We start from the raw sequence: 15,429 nt of genomic DNA on the forward strand, positions 1-15,429 counted from the left end.
ATAGCTGCCACGCTTACTCAGCAAGGAGTTCAAGAAAAGACACATGCTTGCTGCCACTATCATGTTCAAAAAACAAGATAACAGAGTCTAAGATAAAGAACTCTGACCTGAGACAAGTCTTCTTAAACAATGTACATGTTTTCTGAATTAATAATAAAAAATAAAATAAAAAATACAGCCACCATCAGGGGTTATGTTAGCAAAATATAATACTACATCCAGATTGTGTGTTAAAAACATGAGGGTATGTCTCGTCATTTTATAATCATCTAGAAATGATAGCAGAGGACAGCAACACATGTCCTCTGGGCTTTTTTCTTCCTGTGTACCTGTTTACCGAAGACAATGCAATACCTATTTTTGACAGGTGGATAAGCCAGTCAAATTCAAATGCCAAAATTACAAAAATAAATAAAATTATGACGTCCTACCATCTCGCCAGAACTGACTACATCTGCAAAACAGCGTTTTCCACTGCAAAATATCCTATTCTCAAATAGTATTTCTGTCTCATTTTTCATTTCAAATGTCTGAGAATCATTGATAAAAAAATTTTTTATCTTGTTTTAAGAATATTTTTTATTTTTTGACTAGCAAAACAAAGCAAAAATAAGTCATTAAAAATCATTAAGCCATTTTACACTGTCTACCTTCAACACCACTTCACAACCCAGACTAAAATTAATTTAATGACTAAATTTCTATGGAAAAAAAACCTCCAATGTCTGTTAGACAGACATTATGGATGGTCTTGTTCTGGGAACTTCTGATTTATCCTTCCGTTGAGAGGTTTCCCCTCTATATTATTCTTAGAAACTTGATTAATTCCATGAGAAGATCCTATGTCACTCCTTGCAAGGTCATGCTGAGATGTTTTTGTGAGCCTTTTCTAAAGACATGCAAACAAACAAGCATTTATTGGCTGAAGATCTGAAGCCCTCAGAAACTCACAAAGGTCTATGCATATTATTCCAAAGTCAGAAAAAAAGTCAAATGAAAGAAAAAACAGGCCTAATTTATGATGTCAAGAAAGTTAAGGAACTCAAACAAGACTAGCATGTGATCTTTCAGCTGCCTTGTAAGTTTTCACAGAGATAATAAACATGTCAGCTGAAGTCACAAGTTTCTAGCACATCATCCATGTGACATGGACCTTCTGCTAAACTGTGTAAGCAAACAAATTCATTCGAATTTTACTCAAGATGCTACATAAATTAAAAAAGGTAGAATACCACTAAGACTAAGATGGAATCATTCTGAGAAGCATTTTCACACATTGTTTCACACAACATGAATCATGTAATCAAGGGTGATTTGTGGAAGTGCAACAAACGCAATTTCCTCTGGCTTCATTTGCCTTTAACCTGGTAGAAAGGACCTCAATGATTGTGACAGTGAACTTATAAAATGAATTAATTTAAACTAAAATTCATTGGAAAGCAATGATTAATCAGTGACCGTTTATCTGAGTGGAAGCTTAACATTTAGCACACATATTCTGACTCACTAAGCAGTGATACTTGCACAAGTTTCTTCTGATCCTTTTCCCCCTTGTCCACATCATTTCCTGTCTTCTCATTACTGTACTTTAAGTCAGTTGGTTCTTAACAAGCGCATTTCAGGATTTAGGGCTGCCTAAAATAAGACTAAGTCATGATCTCACCATTGAAGAAGCTCTTAACTTTCAGGTATCCAACACTTAGTCGAAGCACTGACAGTTTGTCCAGCCGTGCACGGATGTCTTCTGAGAAGGGAAGAAGGTTGGTCAGCTTGTCCAATTCACCGTTCAGCCGGTCTCTGTGCCGCTTGGAGGGGTTGGATTTGATACCATCGGGTGGTGGTGGTTTGGGTCTGGAGGAAAAGGAAATAATTTGGGTTAAACTGCTTGCTATGGACTGTGATGCTACTTTGGACAGCCATTATTCTTGTGGCATCTAGTTGTTTACATATCTTAAGGAATGCAGGTGAGGTGACCTTATTGTTTGGAAAATGTCCAAAAGGAAGAATTCAGGAAGATGAAAGCCTACAAAGAAAGAGTGTCTGTGTATAATACACAAAGGATAAAAACAATTCACAACTGGTTTATCATATGTTTTGGTACAAAGCAACCTCTAAATATGTATAAATAGGGGTTCAGGCAGTCTCAGGAGCTTTGAGACAGAGTGATATGTGAACATTTCTTAGATATTCAACCTCAGTATTTTGATACCGAGTTGATACTAAATTAAAACAAAGACAGCAGTCATTTTGCATTATTTCGGTAGCTGAACAATGTCTTAGTCTTAGTTTTGAATGCTGGCTTGTAACATGCAAAATGTTTAGCAAACAAGAGTTGTTGTTTTTTTGCTGTACAATGTAACCATCAGGCTTTGTAGATTTAACATTTTAAATGTCAAATAAGAAATGTAAAAAAAAAAAAAAAAAAAAGCAGTTTTACTGATTACGTACTACATCAACAGTATATCCTCTATTATGAAACCCATTGTCTAAGCTTGAGGACTCTTGCTGGAATCATGGCCATCAAAACTATGTCTGTAACTCAAACTCATACAGCCTTTTCATTGCCTGCCAGGCCAGAAGACTAAGAGCGGTAACTCTAGCCATCCGAGCCGGACCCTAATTATGTTTTCCCAGAAAGAAAGTAAAACTAGCCTCCGAAAAAAGAGCCTGTGGGGACAAAAGAGCGCGTTCAGCCCCTTCCTTCCCCTTCAGCCCTGTGCTCCAGCTCGCTAGAATGACATGGAAGGGCTCGTCATTGTTGGCGCCGCATTGATTCACCTACTATTTCATTTCTCAGGAGATTCTGTTCTTTAGAATGGTCTTTATCGGTGATCTCTGAGCTAGATGCATCAGTTTACAGTCAAAATTTACTCAAATGTCTTCAAAATTAAACTTCAACCTTCAGTCTTATCTAAAACTATTTATCCATTTTTGGATCGCCAAATGGATGTTTTTCAGGGCCCGTTGGCCCCTGACTGAACAACCAATCACTTGTCTAATCATGCAGCATTCATGCTAATGTCAATTCAGGGGTCGTTTACACGACATTGTTTTCAACTAAAAACGGAAAACCTTTTATGTGTTTTGGCCATTCATTTACACGACTTCGTTTTGGGGGCCTAAAAATGCACACTTTTGAAAACGAGTTTCAAAGTCCAAGGGCCCTATTTTAACGATCTGAAATGCAAGTGTCAAGCGCAAAGCGCAAGTAACTTTGTGGGCGGGTCTCGGCGCTGTTGCTATTTTCCCGGCGGGATAAATGACTCTTGCGCCAGGCGCAAATCTAAAATGGGTTGGTCTGAAGTAGCTTCATTATTCATAGGTGTGGTTTGGGCGTAACGTGAAATAAACCAATCAGAGCGTCATCTCACATTCCCTTTAAGAGCAGACGCGCTTTTTCCATTGCGGATTGCTATTGTAACGGCGGATTTGCCAGGCGCGCGTCAGGAGCGGTTCACAGCCAAGGAGAGCAATGCTCTCGTCACGGCCGTAAAAGAGAGAAGTTACATTGAAATGGAGAAACCCACCCAAATTAACTTCGGTTAAACAGGCGTATGATAATTTGGGTAAATGTGTAAGCTAGATGTATGCTTTTATAATAAATTGTCTATCTATCTATCTATCTATCTATCTATCTATCTATCTATCTATCTATCTATCTATCTATCTATCTATCTATCTATCTATCTATCTATCTATCTATCTATCGTTCGTAATAATGTATGATTTGCAAAAATGAAAACGGCTCCTTCTGTGTAGAGGAGAGAATCAAAGTGTATGCGCGTTGTGCACACGCTACATTGATTATGGCCAAGCATGCGCCCTTAAAATAGCATATGAATAACATGCGCAACGCGCCACTGACTTTAAACAATTTTTTCCTGGTTAGTGGCGCAATTGTTTTCTAAACCATCAAAATAGCATGAAGGAACGTTTGCGCCGGAACACACCTCCTTTTTTTGCGCTGAACCGCCCAGGGAGCACAAGTTCATTCCCTAGTTTAGCGACGTGCTTCTGTGGAGGGAAAAGCGCGCTTTGCGCGGGTGCAAAATAGGAATGATACATGCGTCGGTGTACAAAGTCAATTGCGCTGGGTGCAAGATAGGGCCCCAAGTGTTTAAAAACGATACCATTATTGTCTCCCTGTAAAAATATGCGTATGTGCAAAGTCTTTCTTTATAAAGTGACATCGCCAACTACTGGCCTGGCAGCAGAATACATCGTTTTAGTCATTTTCACAGATCCGTGTGAATGGAGATCATTTTCATAACATTGTCATCTGTACAAAGAAAAAGCTTTACCATTTTTAGTACATCATTGTCGTGTAAACGTACCCTCAGTTTGCCTGGATTATTATTCCCTTGTAAATGCATTTATGTTACCTCTTTGCTGCATTACAAAGTGTTTAAATGCATCAATATAAGTATTGATTGAAAATGTTTCCAATTAAATGATTACATCAATTGGAATAATTTAATTGGAATCTCAATATGCCTGTCAACAGTCCTGTATGGCGTTACATAATATGATATCTATATAATTTACACATATAATTGCAAATTAAAAGTCCATGTAAAAGCTATTTCTTTTTTTTTATAATAAAAACATAATAAAGAAAAATATTATTTTTATAAACATTGATATGTATGTACAAGACAAACGGACAATAAATAACAACAATTATTTGTCTTAAAAATAATAAATTAATAAAACATTTAATAATAAGGCCAGTGAATACATCTCCAGACCAAATAAATATATTCGAGTCCTGCTTTTAACAATTTAACAAAATTAAAAACACATGGTGACAATAAAGCAAGGTCATAGAAGTTTTTGTGGATCCATCATGATGGTCAAATAATCTTTTAAAGATTCACAAACATCACAACAAAGTCTCTTTTGCATAGCTAAACTACCAGTACCGACAGACCAACTAACCGTAACTTCCTACTGGTAATCACGTTGTATTAGTCTATTGTCCATGATTGTTTGTTCCGAAACTCCTATCGCGGGAAATAGAGTTTCAACACTCCTCATGAATTACATCTGATCCAGTGACTGGAGTTCTGATCATCTGGACCTCCCAACATTTACTGTGGTTGCTGAGGAATTCTTTTTATATTGAAGACATCACTAAAGAGGGAACATCTGAAATCTTTCATTCTTCCTTCTATCCTCTCGTGTACAAGTGTTTCAGGCCAATCACATGAGGTATGACATCATGACTGTTTTCCTTTAGCAGGTCCTAACATGCAAAAGAGTTTCTCATGCTGCCTGCAATACACGGAGGATCATCTGAAGACTCGTCTCTTTGTGCTTGTTTTCTTTTAATACACATCTCTCAGTGTATTTCGCTCTCCCATTGCTTCTCTATACATACAACTGATTCTTTATTTTCCCTCTCTTTCCTTTGAAACTTGGCGCTCGACCTGAAAACTCAAGCACTGGAAACACAGTTTCATAAAGTTTGCAGTCATTGTTGCACAGCAGCTTTTTTCCGTCTCCATGTAATGCATTCACTCGAAGGGTTTACTGAGGACACCGTGAAGGAACAATCTGAAGGCATTCGGCAATCTATCTTGAGAATTTTTTTACAACAGATCCCATGGTACATTCCGGCAAATCTCTGTCTTCTTTTTTTCAACGTCCTTGTTACTAGTCAATTGTGTGTAGATACACTAGTCAAAGGTTTGGACCAACTTCTAGTTTTTTATCATGACTATTAATGTATTTTTTCACATATCAGAATAATAGTAAATATCACAAATTTAGCATGGGAATTATTTAGGGAAAAACATATATATTTGGGAAAACCAAAAACATTTAAAAATGATCTCAAACAACTGAATAAAAACACTAATAAATAATAATAAATTACATATAGATCATGCTTTGAAGAACATAAAAAACTAATTCAGTCAAGTGTGTCTAAACTCTTGATGGTACATGGTAGTGTTTTTAACGGATGAAAACAGATTTGAGATCTGTAAGAAAAGGGCGAAGTCAGCCAACAGTGGTTGTTTTCCACCCGATAACCTCAGCTGAGCTCAACCACATCTGGTTTGGATCAAAAACTCAAGTTGCGGAAAAAAAAGAACAGAACGAAATAAAATAATCAAATGTAAATCTACTTATATCAAGTTCATGTTAATTTATTAATACACTAAATTTAGCCACAAGACTGACCAAAGTGCTGTAAAGAAAGCAACAGTAAATGGATGGATGTGCTTTTTTTGGGCTTCAAAAAACCATACACTCCCATTATTAAGCTTGGAAGAGTCAGGATATTTTTTTAATTCCAATCCAGTTTGGCTGAAAAAGGAAAGCCATATACACCTAGGATGGCTTGAGGGGGGTGTAAATGATGGGATCATTTTTATTTTTGGGTGAACAAACCCTTTAATGGACAGAGTAGAGAGTACTGAACAGGAATCCACAATAATAATAAATCAACTATAATGACATAACAACACACCTGCTAAAAACCAATGGAGAAAATATAAGTAAATAGAGAAGGTGCCGATCTAATCTCTAAAGAAAGGTTATTCCATAACCTTGGCGCTACCACAGAGAAAGCTCTACTCCCTCTGCATTTCAGTCTCGAGTGAGGGACTATAAAAAGTCTCTGATCGCTTGATCCTCTAGGAGGGATATAAGGAAGCAGCAGCTAATCTAAATAGTGGACTTTAAAATCAATTCTAAATTGGATAGGCAGCTGTGGATGAATAATACCAATAATATTCAACTTTAATTTTGATCTGCCTGCATTGACACCATTATATGAGAACTGAACTGAGCTCGATGATGACATCACTGTTTTCTCCAGAGCGGCTATATAAATTAACAAAATTAATGACTTTTTTACAACAAAAATTAACCATCACTGAACTTACTTAAGGTGGACTATGACGCTATTTTCTTCTAGATCTGCTGTACAGCAGAAACAAACTTTGTTGCATTATTTTCCTGTTATCACTGTAAAGCTGCTTTGAAACAATCTGTATTGTAAAAAGCGCTATATAAATAAAGGTGACTTGACTTGACTTGATTAAGAGCCTTTTACTGGTTTTCTGTGGAAATCTGACAGCTACATTCTGGACCAGCCTGTGTCTCACTTTGTGGTCTGTGTGGGTCCTAACACCCCAGTATAGTGACAGGGACACTATTCTGTCAAAAAGTACCGTCCTTCGGATGAGACGTTAAACCGAGGTCCTGACTGTCTGTGGTCATTAAAAATCCCAGGATGTCCTTCGAAAAAGAGTAGGGGTGTAACCCCAGCATCCTTGCCAAATTTGCCCATTGGCCTCTATCCATCATGGCCTATTCCCTATACTGATTGGCTTCATCACCCTGTCTCCTCTCCACCAATAAGCTGGTGTGTGGTGGGTGTTCTGAGAGCAATACATAAAAACGCATTACCATTCTGATATATCGACTTGTACTGTAAATGAGCCTGTATAATTCACTCTTCCACTTATTATTCTGAATTAGTTTCTGGTTCAAATATATATGACTGAATTAAATCAATATTCCCTTGCCATCGTGTAGCGTTTACACCAGTAAAGTTGAGCGACTGGATCAGGTATTTTGAGCTGGTGTAAGTGAGTGGAGGCGGGACTAATTTGCATATTCATGGCTCTGCGTATACTAAATGAAGCAAGGGTGTAAAGTTACATTCAAGCTATTTTAAGGCATGAAGAAATTATTTTCAAAAGGAAAAAAACGTTTTAAATGTGTCATTTTGGTGATCAAAGATGGGTTTTAAGGAATAAAATGATTAACTACAGGGGGACTTGGACACTCTCAAAAGAGCAGATTCTGTTCTATAAAAAATTTCAGAAATACAATTACAGCTAAGAAAAGATTTTAACATTTTCATGTCTATATCATCTAGCCGTAAGGTCAAGTATGAATTCAAGTTCTGTCACAAACTTTATCTGACCAAGCGGAGATGCATCAGCATCGAGTGTCTGCTTTCCTCATTCCTTCCTCGAGACAAGACTTGTGGGTATTTGAAGTGACGGACAGGCTGAAACTCTAGTCTGTGAGGGAGGGACTTTCTGCACTGGTGCTGACCCAAATTTCTTTCAGTACACATCAAAGCTCAGTATCAATGTACCCGAGCTTCTGAGTCAGAAATACCCATCTCGTCTCAGTGCACAACACAGTAAACATGCCTTTTCTAAGGCACTTTGTCAGAGTACAAACTGCCTTACATCACGACTGGAGGCGGGACCATCATGTGAGCAATTAACAAACCAGCTGATCTTCATTTACAGAATTCTATTTGTAAATGAAGATCTAGGTTGTGAACAATTCAAATTGACGGCCCTAATGACTGCAGAGTTTAGGCCCATTTTTTAAACGGGTTGTGCTCAAGCCAATAAATTCAACTACAATATTTGGGCAATTAAAACACCATAAATGGGATAATTCTACAAAGAAGTTACCATTCTGTCACCGATTACTTACTCGAATGACTCGAAACAAAAGATGTTTTAAAAATTATCTCAGGGTTTCTTGCCATGCAACAAAACTAAAAAAGAAGCTATTTTGAAGAATGTTGCACTTTTTTTTGTCCATACAAATGAAAGTCAGTGGGATGTAATGTTGTTTTGGACCCCATTTACTTTCATTGTGTGGGAAAAAAAAGGCGAAACATTCTTAAAATGCCAATTAAGAACCTTTATTTTTAAGAGCATATATTCAGGTTGGTCCATCTGCTTATTAACACAAAAATCAGGTCAAATCACCTTGCATTTTGAACTTGAAGGAACTTCCAATTTGTTACATGCCACTACTTGCTGCATTACTTTTCCTAACAATTTCAATGCCATGCTGACTTTCTTAATGCGCCGCGAGAAGCTGAAAGAAGTAGGGTGAGGTTAGCCAGTTCATTACTTGCTCTTAAGTTTTTGATATTAAACTGTTAGTTTTAGACTAGATTTTGGGGCCTGAAAAAAAAAAATTCTATTAAGAAATAAATTTTAGTCAGCAAGGCTGCATAACTTTTCCCAACAATTTCAATGTCTTTCTCAGCCTGCCGTGAGATGCTGAAAACTTCCAGCTGAAGATCCAACTGCAAGTTTTCAGCAGAAGGGTGAGGTTAGCCGGTTCATTACTTGCGCCTATGTTTTTGTTTTCGCATAGATTAGAAGTGAGGAAATCTTGACAAGGTTCTTTAGGGAGAGAGAAAGAGAGAGCGAGGTTCTACTGTTTTACAGCATTCCAACTTCCAGCAACGGCGGTGTGAAGCTAGGAGTCTGGTTACACTCCCTCTCAATACCTTCTTTGTGTCAGATGCAGTCTTTGGTCGCTCCAGCGCCTCGCCACCCTACTGGTTTTGTCTATCAGCACGCTAAAACACACACTGCAGTTCCAGCTCCAGTAAGCAGCTATTCTGAAGCGTGGACATACCATGCAAAGGTCGTCTATCCCCTGCGCCAAAGATGGGCGTAATAAACACATAACCCGGTGGGTGGGCTTGATGGTGCTGTCAACAGGTATGGGGCTCTGTGTGCCAGTGCCTTTTAATGCGTGTGTTTGCAGGCCAAATACATTGGGTGCACATCAACAAGCATAAATTCTCAGACAAATCCCTCAACTTAAGTGATATAAATCAGTAAGACACATTTAAACTAATAACAAAACAGCTGAGAAATAAACAGTCACGCCTTACATTAGTGTTCATGTAACAGAATAACTTTAGTATACTGTAAAAATGTTGTTACTTTTTTTGTGCCTCTCTGACCTGAGCTGACACTTATTTTTATAAGTGTGACCAACATACAGCATTTTTTTTTTGTGAATTTTGTGTAAACATTGTGTAAAATAAGGGTTCGTTTTGACTTAAGCTATTTTGCGTACATCTCTGTGGTCGATAAATTGAATATGTATGGTGACATTATTTTAGAGCAATATCGAAATGTTTTAAACATGTTCGAAAACAGATATGCAGAACTATTTTTATAATGGTTTTATTTAGTTAAAATTTGACATACTAATAATAAGAATATTATCAATAATAAAACAACATACATTATAGATATTTTAATAAAAAAGACAAAAATATTACTAGTTGTTGTGATATAAATGAAAACACAAATGTACAAAATGTGCAACAACTACTTATTTGTACCCTGATATTGATGAATTATTGATCTACTTTTAACTGCATTTTACATTATATAAACAGTGGCCACCTGTCCGTCTAAATTAGTCATAAAAAAAACCATTGGTTACAAACAATATTTAATAACTTGCTTGATTTGACTAGTTAGTAATACGACTGGTAATAAACAGCATAATACATTGAAAAAATTAAGTTATGTGAACTTGACAATTCCACTATTTTTTTCAATTACGTATCAAGTTTATTTACTTAATTTTGAGGCAAGGGGTTTCCTCACTTTTTTAAGTTAAGTGATAGTTGTAGTGAAAGTGATAGTTCACCCAAAAATGAAAATTAGCCCATGATTTATTCACCCTGAAGCCATCCTAGGTGTATATGACATTCTTCTTTCAGACGAATACAATCGGAGTTATAGCCTATTAAAAAATGTACTGGCTCTTTCAAGCTTTGGAACTTTTTGACTTTGGAAGTACATTAAAGCGCATCTATTCATGATTAAAGTGCTTGACACGGCTCTGCGGGGGTTAATAAAGGTCTTCTGAAGTGAAGCGATGTGTTTGTGTAAGAAAAATATCCATATTTAAAACTTTATCGACTAAAATAACTAGCTTCCGGCAGACGGCCGTACGCATCGATTTACGCCAAAAGAGTAACCGGGGGGCAGGGTTTTATATTATTTTGAAGTAGCCCCGGGCGCCGCCATTGGCTAGCGGACCCCCACCTGCTGTTAGCATCCCACTGACTCCCATTCATTTTGGCGTCACTTTGACAGTGAATAACTTTACAACTGAGGCGTTTAAAGACTCCATTTGTCCATTATTTACTTCTAAAGAAACACGAAAATGTATAAAAGGCTCCATTACCTTATAGCTTACGTTATGGCCCCGTAGAAGCAATTTTTAAAAAAATAGGCTAACGATTGCGTCATAACCACGCGACTCTCTGTCGCCCAGTAGAGAATTACCATATGGACAGGAGGAGAAGCTCGCGGGCAATCGGGGGGACGTGGAGGCAAAGTGACAAAATAATTAATCAGAATACATAGCAAAAGTTTCTCCTGCTCCTAGCTCATGGACACCTCCTACTCACACTCTCCGTCTCTGCAAGTTTCGGAAGGTAATGATTCAGATTTCTCTTGGCACAGCTACTAGAAGACAGACGATCACATCTACGTCGTCAAGCTCAGTTTGAGTCTGCACAGTACACTCAGCCATCAGGAAGTGAGTGCTTCTAATTGACTTCACTTTGTCTCCGTTGAATCCAATGGGGTCGCTGTGTCCATTTCTTTTACTGTCTATGAGAGTAACACTTGAACTTGACGCACAACGTAATGATGGCAATTTACGCATCTCGCAGTTCAAACAGGGCTGCGCAACCGCATCCGTCATTACGTTGTGCGTCAAGGTCAAGGGTAATTTTTTTTATTACTAATATATATATATATATATATATATAAAAAATTCCCCACCCTCTATCCCAGCTCATTGTCGAATTAGATACTTACTGGTTGATCCACACTCCGGAACAGATGGTGGCGGTAATGCACCAATAAGATGGATGCTAACCGTCGTTAAAAAAAAAAAAAAGAAGAAGAAGGGTTTTAAATATGGATATTTTTCTTACACAAACACATCGCTTCACTTCAGAAGACCTTTATTAACCCTTGCAGAGCCATGTCGAGCACTTTTATCATGAATAGATGCGCTTTAATGGACTTCCAAAGTCAACTTACATTATCAACTTACATGTTCACTTACATGATCAAGCTTGGAAGAGCCAGGAAATGTTTTAATATACCTCCAATTGTATTCATCTGAAAGAAGAATGTCATATACACCCAGGATGACTTAAGGGTGAGTAAATCATGGGCTAATTTTCTTTTTTTTTTTTTTTGGGTGAACTATCCATTTAAGTCAACTGATCACATTTTTACAGTGTACTTAATATGAAACTCTTTTGTGGATATGCTTGTAAACACATTTTGTTAGCAACCCTGCTATTGTAATCCATTATATTTGCATGCAATATGTGTAACTTGAACACTGTAAATGTAAAGTGAGAAAGCTCTAGATAAAGAAACGGAAAGTTATTGTCCAAGAAGTGATACAAATAGGCCTAGCCCTTGCAACAGAAGTTATGCACGGAACTAAATCAGATGCATTAAGCATATTCCTGATCCCATAAAGTCATTGTCTAAGACAATTCCATTTTTGTCCTATCAAACTATCTGCAAAATCATGAAATTAAAGCATCTGCAAGCTCCTTCAACAGCTCAAAGGCGTGCTTTGGATTTCCAGCCAGTTCTACCACAGTTGCGTAAGAGTTTGCGTGACTTAAAAATATGTTAATTTGAGGAGGGGGAGCGAGCGAAGAAAAAGCAAAAAAAAAAAAAAAAAAAATCTGTGTTCTCATGATGTGAAAAAAGACTATATCAGATTACAATAACATACTCCCCCCGGCTCACCCCTCCCTCGTGTAAGCATCGCGTGAGAGCGCCGCCAACTCTCAACTTGATTATGATTAATACAAGAGTACTATTTCCATGCCAGACCTAGAACTATACGCACCAAGCCCGAATCTTAAGGTACCCCGACCCATACAGAACTGGGTCAAATTCAGACTCTCTTTTGTTTGCGATGCAATAGACGCTATATGTTTTCATCATTATACAACAACTTCGTATACAGCCATCAAAACTTTGCGCAATAATTGTCATTTGTACTCAATTTTATGACTCCAAAGTCTTCAATTCAATTCAAAGTGGCAGTAAACAAACTAGTTGTGACTTTGACACCACACTTATTTTACAAAGCAGAAATTTAAGTTTTCAATTGTAGTTGTTATATGTTTGTTTCTTGTTTTTACAGTAAATTAAACTGTACTGAGATTCATTAAAAAGTTTGAAATCACCCCAGGGAGATGAAAAGATCCACTTTGTAGACTATACACACACATACACACACAGGCTATATATATATATATATATATATATATATATATATATATATATATATATATATATATATACATATACATATTCAAGCAATTACAATTGTAATTTTAAGATGTAATATGCATATGCATATATGATTAACTAACTGAACTAGAATTTGCTAAATATAACACACTCCATTCTACTGTCAAAATGTTATAGTGAAACATTACATAGCCGCTCGAATTATTGCTACATTGAATCAATAACCTTGATGCACGAGACGCGAGCGCGCTTTGAACTTGAACATGAGAGTCCCCACAAAGACTTACATTTTCTGAACGGGCTTCTTCCGTTTCTTGGCCGCATAGATACCAATACCCCCCGACATGGTTGTCTGGTGTATCTGAGAAGTGTTTAAAATATGACTAGCATGTAAAATCCCCTCAGTTTCCTTTAACTGTCGATGAAAGTCTGAGTTATTCAGGTAAATCCTCTCACATGAGCATAAACAAGAGGCGAATATTTCCCGTCCAAATGTAATTCCTGTCAGCGGCAGTTCTTCACACCAATAGCAGGTTAAAATGAACGCGAAAAGTTTCCGAAAGTTTTCATCCTGTACTGCGAATGGCAATGGCGTGAGCTGAACAAATTTTCCTTCTTCCTTTTTTGTTTTTTTCGACCTGTCATTCTCTAGTGGCTCCACACAGCTCTTGTTGGCAGCTGACTGGCTGCGAGTTCTGAGCGTCGACCAACCAGAAGCGTTAGAACGATAGGCAGGTAAGCTGGACGCTTTGTGATTGGTTGGAAAAGTCTTCAGGAAATCGTAAACACAGGGGCCGCTCTTAAGGTGGACCGGAGAAATACAAGCAGCATTGCACCCTCATTCGGTTGCACTGTGGTACAGTTGCAGTGTTGTTCAGTGCATCGTTGTTATTATTGTTTTATATACATTTATTGCAGAAAGAAATTGTGTATTATAAAACACAAAATCCAGACAAAGTCATACTATTAGTGGTGTATTAGTCTATTAACTTAATTAGTGGTAATTTAATGTAAACACTAAAATAGTTATGATGTGTTTTACTGCTTTTCATATGTTTATTATCCATAGTTATTGTAGTTACTGTTGATGTTGGCCTGCAAGTATTTACACTCTTTGCCACACCTAAAATGTCTGAATGTTATAGCATTATATAACACAGCCTAAACCGTAGTACAAGAGCACCTTTCAAACAAAATAGGCTTTATGACAAAATAAGTTGGTTTATTATGATAAAATATAGATATACTGTTCAAAATGAAGACAAACAGTATTGTGACACTTTTGTCTGGTTGTGAAATGGTCTGGATCATGTCCACAGCTAATGTGATGAACTACACCCGTGTGAACTTGAGGGGAACTGACTTCATACATCCCCTAAAATCATCTTGGGACCAGTTGATTACAAGCAATTACAAAAAGGAGAGTTCTGGGAAAACTCTAGCAGGATTTTTTGTTTGCAGATTTTGTTGTCTAATGCAGTGACATTCAAATATTTTAAGTGCAGCTAAAGTGTTCAAATACATTTTGGCACCATGCTCCCCCCATGTGACTGACTGTGTTAGTGGTAAGATTCAGTCACACAAACGCTATCTTCATCCATTCACAGTTCCTCACATGACAAGATTATGATCCAAGTTTATGGTTATACAGTATTGTATATAAACTTTAGAAAATGACATTTTCAGTCATTTGGGACAAGTTCACATTTTTGCATTCAAATCAGTAAAAAAAAAAAAAAAAAAAAAAAAAAAAAAAAATATATATATATATATATATATATATATATATATCCCTTTCTATTTGAAAGCAAGCAATTCCAATTGTAATTTTAAGATGTAATATGCATATATGATTAACTAACTGAACTAGAATTTGCTAAATATAACACACTCCATTCTACTGTCAGAATGTTATAGTGAAACATTACATAGCCGCTCGAATTATTGCTACATTGTATCAATAACAGATTGTAGGCCAAGACACTTATATATATTTACAAAACTCATCTCTGGTTAATTTAAGTCTTATTACTATTATTATAAATATTATACTATTATAAATAATTATTTTTAATTTATAAATACTTTATTACATCATTATAAATAATATATTGATAAATAAATAATATGTATTATTATTATTATTATTATTATATATGCACACAAATAAATACTTATATACACATATATATATATATAAAAATTCAACAGAAAATTATAATAATATCTTTAATTATTTCTAATATGTAATATAATTATTTACTTCTATTTAATTTGTTTATATTTTTATATATGCATTTATTTATGATAATAATAATTG

At 36.4% G+C, this 15,429-nt stretch overlaps 1 protein-coding gene across 1 annotated transcript in view; it reads right to left on the reverse strand.

Annotated features, from left to right (window-relative positions):
* Positions 1 to 13,746, reverse strand: part of ahr2 (aryl hydrocarbon receptor 2) — a 61,172-nt gene extending 47,426 nt beyond the window's left edge. Inside the window, exons 1-2 of the mRNA XM_082139660.1 lie at positions 13,397 to 13,746; positions 1,664 to 1,851 (exon numbers count right to left, since the gene is read on the reverse strand). Coding sequence (XP_081995786.1) covers positions 1,664 to 1,851; positions 13,397 to 13,455 — 247 coding nt within the window. The 5' untranslated portion in view covers positions 13,456 to 13,746. The remainder of the gene's footprint in view (positions 1 to 1,663; positions 1,852 to 13,396) is intronic.
* Between the last annotated feature and the right edge of the window lie 1,683 nt (positions 13,747 to 15,429).

This window comes from Leuciscus leuciscus (assembly GCF_965113295.1).
Source record: "Leuciscus leuciscus genome assembly, chromosome: 15".
In the NCBI taxonomy this organism is placed as follows: domain Eukaryota; kingdom Metazoa; phylum Chordata; class Actinopteri; order Cypriniformes; family Leuciscidae; genus Leuciscus; species Leuciscus leuciscus.